Source organism: Tachyglossus aculeatus, chromosome 2, assembly GCF_015852505.1.
Source record: "Tachyglossus aculeatus isolate mTacAcu1 chromosome 2, mTacAcu1.pri, whole genome shotgun sequence".
NCBI classification, from domain to species: Eukaryota; Metazoa; Chordata; class Mammalia; order Monotremata; family Tachyglossidae; genus Tachyglossus; species Tachyglossus aculeatus.
In genome coordinates this window covers 84122448-84132063 of record NC_052067.1, presented here as the reverse complement: position 1 = coordinate 84132063, position 9616 = coordinate 84122448, and the positions used below count along the sequence as shown (strand labels likewise).

At 44.9% G+C, this 9616-nt stretch overlaps 1 protein-coding gene across 1 annotated transcript; it reads left to right on the top strand.

Moving 5' to 3' along the window:
* Window positions 1-200: 200 nt before the first annotated feature.
* LOC119921579 (coiled-coil domain-containing protein 130-like) lies at window positions 201-1592 on the top strand. The gene has a single exon (XM_038741708.1). The coding sequence runs from the start codon at window positions 468-470 to the stop codon at window positions 1590-1592; it is 1125 nt and encodes a 374-aa protein (XP_038597636.1). The 5' UTR covers window positions 201-467.
* The last annotated feature ends 8024 nt before the right edge of the window (window positions 1593-9616 follow it).

Below are 9616 nucleotides of genomic sequence, written 5' to 3'. Positions count from 1 at the left end.
ACAGTGCTCTGCACACAGTAAGCGCTCAATAAATGTGATTGATGATGATGAAGTCCACATCTCACAGCTCCTCAAGAACCTCCAGTGGTTGCCTTGTGGGCGCGGACTGATGATGTCAGGAGGCGACCGGTTGCAGCTGAGGGACCTTTCCCTGCTTGGTTATGGCCCCCCTCCACGGTGATCCCATTTTCCACGCAGACCGAGGATCGTCCCCTTGCGAGGAGTCCCCGTCCTCCCCCTTTCTCTGAGACCTTTCCTCGGACAGGCCCATCACCTCCAGAGCACCACTTCGGACTGTCCAGCCCCTTCCGTCTGGGCATCTTGCCTGGAGCTGGGACATAGCATCCTCACTCCTCCCCTCAGTGCCCCTTCCGAGGGAAAGGAAGCAGGGTTGGGAAAAGGGTAGGGAGGCCCTTTTGTTTGAAGATCGAAGCATTCAAGCTACTTGGCGTTAGACTTTTTTCAAAATGGGTGAAAGAAAAGGGGTAAACAAGTATTACCCTCCTGACTTCAATCCATCCAAGCACGGCTCTCTTAATCGGTACCAGAATAGCCACCCTCTGCGGGAGAGAGCACGGAAGCTCTCACAGGGCATCCTTATCATTCGGTTTGAGATGCCCTACAACATGTGGTGTGATGGCTGTAAAAACCACATCGGCATGGGTGTGCGTTACAATGCCGAAAAGAAGAAGGTTGGAAATTACTACACCACACCAATCTACAGGTTCCGGATGAAGTGTCACCTCTGCATCAACTATATCGAAATGCAGACCGACCCCGCCAACTGTGACTACGTGATCGTGAGTGGCGCCCGGCGGAAGGAGGAGCGCTGGGACATGGAGGATAACGAACAGATCTTAACCACGGAGGGAGAGGAGAAGAAGAAGTTGGAGACGGATGCCATGTTCCGCCTAGAGCACGGCACGGCCGACCGCGGGAAGCTGCACAGGGCCATTCCCACCCTGTCGAATATTCAGGAGGCCCAGAGCACCTGGAAGGATGATTTTGCCCTCAACAGCATGCTGAGGTGGAAGTTTAGGGAAGAAAAAAAAGTCATCAAGGAGGAAGAAGAGAAGGATCTGGCTCTGCAAACCAAGGCGAGTCTCAGCATCCCCCTGGTCCGGGAGTCCGAGGAGGATCGGAAGCTGGCTGCCTTATTCAAGTACCACAGCCTAGACTCTTACGAGGCCAAACAGAAACTGAAACGGGCCAAGATCTCCGGCCGCCCCTGGTTCTCTCCGACCTCAATGCCTGGGTCGGGCGGCAAAGCCAACGATGTCCTGAAGAAGCTGGCCATCGGCAGGAAACCCTCAACCAGCAATCCCTCCCTTAGAGTGAGCAACCTGGGCATCGTCCTGCGGAAATCCAAGGAGGAGTGTGAGAACCCGGCAGGGGATTTTGTGACCGGCGGTGTCCTAGAAGCCCTCGGGGCGAATGAGGGAGAAGAGAGCTCTTGGGAAGTGGTCCAGGACAGCTTCTGTGGCCCAACGGACCCAGAGTGCCCTCAAGAAACAGAGTCCAAGAGGGCTACTATCACCACTAGCATCAGCTCTTCCTTAGTTGCGGATTACTCGGACACCGAAAGTGACTGATTCATCTTTCTCAGCTGGAGCCAACCTCTTTTCTTTGGGACCGGTTTGGTCTCCAGAAGTAACCGTCGCTCTCACCCCCAGCTAGGGCCCGAGCTGGTCTCAGATCGCTTCTCCTTGGGGGCAGTCATGGAGACTCTTTTCCCTCTCCCCCTTTCCCCCTCCACCGCCATAAAAGCATTCAAGACCTGAAGTAGGTTCCATTTGCTCTTTACCAAATCATTTTTACCTAGCAACAGAAGGCCAGAGCTGGGCTGCCTCCTTCTGACCATTCAAAGAGCCTTGGAATCAGAAATGGACTCCCCCCGCCCGTACCAGTCTTAATTCCCCTGTAACTGACTGAGGTGTATGTTTTTAAAATATTATTTATTTAATTTAAGTGGGAATGGGAAACAAGGGGTGGTGAGGGGATAGGAGGAGGAATGAACGATTGCCATCACTTCCCAAGTGATGTAAAAATGATGTAAACCCGAAGCAGAGTGGATCAGGCCCTGGATTTCTGAACTGCTCATTTAACAACATCTGGATAAGTGCATTAACATCTCTTTAAGTTTAAGCAGTCTGAACGGAAATGCAGCTGCTTTTTTTTTTTTACATTTTCTTGTACTTCCCAAGCACTTAGTACAGTGCTCTGCACACAGTAAGTGCTCAGTAAATACGATTGATTGATTGATTGATTGATTTCCACCTCCACATCAAACAAAGCCTCCTTTAAGTGCTTAATACAGTGCTCTGCACACAGTAAGCACTCAATAAATATGACTGACTGAATGAATGAATGAATCAGCTTTAAATCATTTAATAAGTTCACCCTACCCTATTCTACCTCACTGATTTCCCACTAAAGCCCAGCCCACACACTCCTTTAGCGCTAAACTTTCTCACTGTGCCCCAATCCCGTAAAACACCACCAACCTATTTCCCACATCTCCCTCTCTCTGTCCTAGAACTCCCTCCCCTTCCTCATATTCATTCATTCATTCATTCATTCATTCATTCATTCAATCGTATTTATTGAGTGCTAACTGTGTGCAGAGCACTGTACTAAGCGCTTGGGAAGTACAAGTTGGCAACATGTAGAGACGGTCCCTACCCAACAATGGGCTCACAGTCTAAAAGGGGGAGACAGACAACAAAACAAAACATGTGGACAGTTGTCAAGGCATCAGAATAAATAGAAGCAAAGCTAGATGCACATCATTGACAAAATAAATAGAATAGTAAATAACAAGTAAAATAAATAGAGTAATAAATCTGTACAAACATATAAACTCGTGCTATGGGGAGGGGAAGGAGGTAGGGCAGGGGGATGGGGAGGAGGAGAGGAAAAAGGGGGCTCAGTCTGGGAAGGCCTCCGGGAGGAGGTGAGTTCTCAGTGTGCCAGACCACAACTCTCCCCACCCTCAAAGCCTTATTAAAGTAACATTTCCTCCAAAAGGCCTTTCCCAATTAAGCCCTCTTTTTCCCTACTCCTTCTGTGTCACCAATGCCCTTGGATTTCATTCATTCACTCATTCATTCAATCGTATTTATTGAGCTCTTACTGTGTGCAGAACATATGTACCAATGTGCATGGATATGTACCAATCCCAGCTTCTAATTCAGGCTCTGCCACTTATCAGCTGTGTGACTTCAGGCAACTCACTTAACTTCTCTGTGCCTCAGTTACCTCATCTGTAAAATGGGGATTAAGACTGTAAGCCTCATACAGGACAACCTGATTACCTTATATCTACCCCAGCACTTATAATAGTGCTTGGCACCATAGTAAGCGCTTAACAAATACCACTATTATTGTTACCCTTTGAACACTTGATATTCACCCCACCCTCAGCCCCATAGCACTTATGTACATATCCATATTTTATTCATTGATATTAATGTCGTGGGTTTGAATCCGGGCTCCGCCACTTGTCAGCTGTGTGACCTTGGGCAAGGCACTTAACTTCTCTGTGCCTCAGTTACCTCATCTGTAAAATGGGGATTAAGACTGTGAGCTCCAAGTGGGACAACCTGATCATCTTGTAGCCCCCCAGTGCTTAGAACAGTGCTTTGCACATAGTAAGCGCTTAACAGATGCCACTATTATTATTATCATTATTAATGTCCATCCCCCTCTCTAGATTGTAAGCTCTTTTTATGACAGGGAACATGTCTCCCAACTATGTTATAGTCTCCCAAGAACTTAGTACAGTGATCTGTACACAGTAAGTCCTCAGTAAACACCAATAATTGATTGACTGTCTCCTTCCCTGTCCACTGTCCCAACCTTCCAACTCCTCATGTCCTTACCTTCCCATCTCCTCCTCCACCCCTACCAGTCTCCACATACTTCTGTCCATGCCTGGGCAACCTGTCTGCCCATCACATGCCGGGATTGCCCCTGGCAACAAGCCAGAGCTGCATCAGTGGGGCCCCCACCACAGGATTGGAAGGGACTGGGGAGACAAAGTGTTCTACGTGGCTGCACTTCAGCTTTTGGTGTGGGTTGAATATAAAAGAGTTGGTAGGCATATTTCCTACCCATAACAACCTTACAGTCTAGAGGGCGAGACAGACATTAACATAAGTAAATTGTGGATATGGATAAGTGCTGTGGGGAGAAGGGTGGGAGACATCCATACAGAGATGATAGTTGAAGTCAAGTGAGCAGATGAGAGTGTGGGTGTAAAGCAAGAAGAGAAGAGGAACCCAAACAGACATTGGAGATGCCATCGGGAAGAGGATAAGAGGAGCACCATGGCCTAGTGGATAAAGCATGAACTTGGAAGTCAGAAGGACCTGGGTTCTAATTCTGGCTGTGCCACTTGTCTGCTATGTGACCTTGGGCTAGGTCATTTAACTTTACTGGGCCTCAGTTACCTCATCTGTAAAATGAAGTTTAAGACTGTGAGCCCCATGTGAGTCATGGACTGTGTCCAACCTGATTAGTTTGGATCAACCTCAGTGCTTAGAATGGTGGTTGTCATATAGTAAGTGCTTAGTACCATAAAGATAGAGCAAAGAGTCAGCAAATGAAACTGAGAAGGTCCTGTCAACGAGGAAGGAGGAGAACCAGGTTAGTAGTAATGTGTAGACTAAACCAAAGCCTGATAGTGTTTCAAGAGAGAGGGAGTGGTCCAAGTTCTCACTGCAGGCTACAGTCTGGGAGTTGAACCCAGGGCTATATTAAAAGAAGTCAAGGACCTGGTCTGGCCTATCCAGCTGGACCTATCCTCACAAAGCAGCATAGTTTAGTGGATAGAGCACAGGCCTGGGAATCAGAAGGTCATGAGTTCTAATCCTGCCTCTGCCACTTGTCTGCTGTGTGGCCTTGGGCAAGTCACTTCACTTTTCTGGGCCTCAGTTACCTCATTTGTAAAATGGGGATTAATAATAATAATAATAATAATAATAATATTGGTATTTGTTTACTATGTGCAAAGCACTGTTCTAAGCGCTGGGGTAGATACAAGGTAATCAGGTTGTCCCACGTGGGGCTCACAGTCTTCATCCCCATTTTACAGATGAGGGAACTGAGGCCCAGAGAAGTTAAGTGATTTGCCCAAAGTCACCCAGCTGACAAGTGGCAGAGCCGGGATTTGAACCCACGACCTCTTGACTCCAAAGCCCGGGCTCTTTCCACTGAGCCACGCTGCTTCTCTTAAGACTGTGAGCCCCATGCAGGACAAGAACTGTGTCCAGCTGGATTTCATTGTACCCACCCCAGCGTTTAGTACAATGCCTGGTAGATAGTAAGCCCTTGACAAAAACCACAGTTATTATTATTGTTATTATTATTATTTATTATTATTATTATTATTATTATTATTATTACCCTTAAGGATGTCATTACAATGTTATCAGCCAGAGTAGTGGCAGAGCAATAGGGGTCCTGTGGACAGTTACCCTGTTTTCTGCATAGGGAAGGGTTGGGAGAAGGGCAGAAGTAGGGACAACAAGTCCTGAGTCAAGAGAACTCTAGTCTGTGAGCAGGGAACATGTCTACCAAATCTGTCATATTGTACTCTCCCAAGTGCTTGATACAATGCTTTGCACACTTCGTGTTCAATAAATATGATGGTTTGATTCCTTGATTGACTCCCACCATGACCAATTGACATTCTCTGATGTGTTTCTCCTCCCCGTCTCTCTGACCTCTTGCCCACATCCTACCTCTGTCCTGGAAAGCCCTCCCTCCTCATATCAGGACAGATAATTGCTCTCCCCCACTTCAAAGCCTTATTAAAGGAACATCTCTAAGAAGCCTTCCCTGACTATGCCCTCCTCTCTTCTTTGCCCACTCCCCTCTGTGTTGCTCTTACTTGTTCCTTCACTCATTCTCCCTCCCATCCCTATAGCACATATGTATATATCTGTGTATATCAGTAATTCATTTATTTATTTATTTACACTGATGATTAACTGTCTCCCCTGCTAGACTGTGAGCTCACTGTGGCCAAGGAATGTTTCTGTTTGTTATTTTATTTTACTCTCTCAAGCACTTAGTACAGTGTTTTTAACATGGTACGCGCTCAGTATATATGAATAAATGAATGTGAGCAAGAAGTTGTCATTGAGATAGGCGAGATTTAAAAACAGTGAGTAGGAAGATATTAGAAGAGTGAACTGTGTGGGATGGACTGTAGTAGGAAAGCAGTGAGGTAAGGTAGGAGCGGGCAAGCTGATTGAATGCTTTTAAGCTAATGATAAGGAGTTTCTGTTTCATGAGGAGTTGGATGGGCAACCATCCACCTCCCCTTTAGACTGTAAGCCCCCTATGCCCCAGACTGTAAGTTAGTTGTGGACAGGGAATGTTTCTATTTATCACTGTATTGCACTCTCCTAAGTGCTTATTCTAGTGCTCTGCACACAGTAAGTGCTCAATAAATATGACTGATTTAATGAATGGTGGTTCTTGAGGAACATGGACTGAACAGATTTGTCCAAAAATGATCCAAGCAACAGAGTGATTAGCATGTGAATAGCCCTTACTTGTGTTAATCACTAACCCCTGTACAAGGGCTAATTGAGAATAAGAGGACAAAGTCTGAGACAGCTGTTGCTTTTAAAGGAGCTTCTCCATCCCCCCTAATTTAAAGGGCAGAGGCAAACTGAGCCAGGCTATCTTGCTGGGGCAGTTTTGGGAACCCCAGTTTATAATTCCCCAAGCAGTGGCTATGTTGGTAAGGCCAGGAAGGGTTGTGATTTGAGGGGGATTGATCGAAGCTCCTTTAAACCCAGAGTCTGGAGATTAAGCCCTCTGAGCCCTTTCATTAATTTGGCCCTGATTGAACCGAGTAATTTGAAGGTAAGAAATAGCTCTGAAAATAATAATGATGGCATTTGTTAAGTGCTTACTATGTGCAAAGCACTGAGAAAAGAGGGGTGAATGCAAAAATCAACTTTGTATAAATCTATAAAGTTCAGGTTCCTGGGCTGAGGGAAATAGGAAGTGACTATTTAGGTAATCTGAGGTACCAATACCTAACCTTTGCTCTTAGTAAAACTGGAATGCAATTGGAGAAAATTGTGTTCCAGGACCTGCCCTGCATAAAGGGGCAAAATCTGACTTTGTGGGAGTTTTATCCCCCAGGAGTTTTTTTGTTGTTGTTGTTTTGGGTTTTTTTCCCATAAGTGTGAGAGATGATTGCAACACTTTGTGGCTTGTGGAATGTGTGTCAGTGAAATGACATGTATAACACATACTTACACTTCAGTTCTGGGACTATAATTAGGCGTTGCTGGGCTACTTGTATGTGTGATATGCCTTTTACCCCATTTTTCTCAACTTAGACATCTGAAACTTTAAGAAATGCTGGATTGTAGCCAAATTATTTTTGTCTTCAAGCCACAGAAGGCTTTTTCTAACCAACTGTTATAATATCTCTAATAGACTCCTGAGAACGTAACGTAACTTTGAGGACAGTTCATTCCTATTTTATTTTTCAGTGCTCATCACTGCCTAGACTAAATCTGTTGATTGCCTTTCACAACTTGCTAAGATTTTTCTTTTTGCTTATTCTAGTTTGCTGTTTCTGGGGGGCCAGAATTATTACCAACAACAAGAAACATTTCCAGGACCTTGTCAGACCCCTGCCTGAAAACAATCTCCATTTCCAGAATTTCCAGAGGGTTGTGAGGCGGGCAAAAGCAAAAATAGCCCCAAAGTGCTGTAAACAACTCACAGCACAATTCATTTACTCATTCAAGTGTATTTATTGAGCACTTGCTATATGAAACCACTGTACTAAGCGCTTAGCATGACAAAGGACAATCTCTATGTGTGGACAGGATTTCTGATTATTTGATTGGCATTTTTGTCTCACAGATAAACATAATGGGTAAATTTCATTGGTCTTGTTTTCTGTCTTCCCACCTGTGTGTTTTCTCCTAATGCTAGTAGAGTGTTCTGCACATAGTAAGGGCTCAAAAAATAATAATAATGATATAAGTTAAGCACTTATTATGCACCAGGCACTGTACTATGCTCTGGGGTGGATACAAGCAAATTGGAGTGGACACAATCTGTGTCCCACATGGAGCTCACAGTCTCAGTTCCCGAGCTCAGAACTGTGGGAACATTCATTCATTCAATTGCATTTATTGAACGCTTACTGTGTGCAAAGCACTGTACTAAGTGCTTGGAAAAGTATAATATAACAATATACATACACTGTCTTCAATGCCTCCATGGATTGGACACCTAATTACATACCTGAATATAAATGGAGAATTATTTATTTGTCTATGTATTCAGTTATAAAAATCTCCATTCCTACTCCTCATACTCTGAATTAGACACTCCAGGTTATCTCTGGAGTCTAGCTTTTCTGCTCATGTCTGCTTGTCTCTACTATCCCAGATTTTTGTTTGTTGAAGTAAGACAGGTTTATGTAATAGCCCTAGTCTTATTAATTAACTGTGGTATTTGTTAAGCACTTACTACCTGCCACGCACTGTACTAAGGGCTGAGGTATAGTCAAGTCCCACGTGGGATTCACAGAATAAGTAGGAGGGAGAACAGGTATGCAATCCCCATTTTCCAGGTGAGGGAACTGAGTCACAGAGAATTTAAGTGATTAATCCAAGGTCACATAAGTAAATGGAGAATATCGGATTAGAACCCAAGGCCTCTGACTCGCAGGCCTATGCTCGTTTTCCACTAAGCCATGTTGCTTCCCAACCTAGTCTATTTGGCTATGCTTGAGAACCGAAGAAGTGAGTTCCCTGAATCAATGGATTCAGAGCTTCTGAATCCACTGATTAGTTGGACTGTGAGCCCTACGTCTGATATGATTAACATGTATCCACCCCAGCGCTGAGAAGAGTGCTTGACACAGAGTAAGCGCTTATCTTGTCTTATGTTGTCAAGTCTTCTATGAACCATAGCGGCACCACAGACACATCTCTCACAAAATGCCTTGCCTCCACCTGCAATTGTTCTGGTTAGTGGATCCATAGAGTTTTCTTGATAAAAGTAGGGAAGTGGTTTACCACTGCCTCCTTCCACACAGGAAAGTCGAGTCTCCACCCTCGACTCTCTCCCATGTTGCTGCTGCCCAGCACGGGTGAGTTTTGACGTATAGCAGTTAACCTTCCACTCACTAGCCACTGCCCAAGCTAGGAATGGAATGGGTATGCCTCTCTGCTTGACTCTCCCTTCTGAAGCTGAGACTTGTAGAGTACTGGAAATTCTCCAGGTGAGACCCTGAGAGGGGAATAAGCACTTAATAAATGCCAAAATAATTCTGTCATACAAGGAAGCATACTTAGAAGAAGACTTGTAGGTAATTTTTCTTTTTGAACTGCTTAAGAATAAGGCACAGCAGAAGATTCATTCATTCAATCGTATTTATTGAGCACTTACTGTGTGCAGAGCACTGCATTAAGTGCTTGGGAAGTACAAGTTGGCAACATATAGAGACGGTCCCTACCCAACAAGGGGCTCACAGTCTAGAAGGGGGAGACAGACAACAAAACAAAACATGTGGACAGGTGACAAGTTGTCAGAACAAAAATAATTAAGGCTAAATGTACATTGTTAA

Bases quoted from the DNA above. Each gene is read 5' to 3' on its own strand.
- LOC119921579 (XM_038741708.1), top strand. From the start codon at position 468: ATGGGTGAAAGAAAAGGGGTAAACAAGTATTACCCTCCTGACTTCAAT.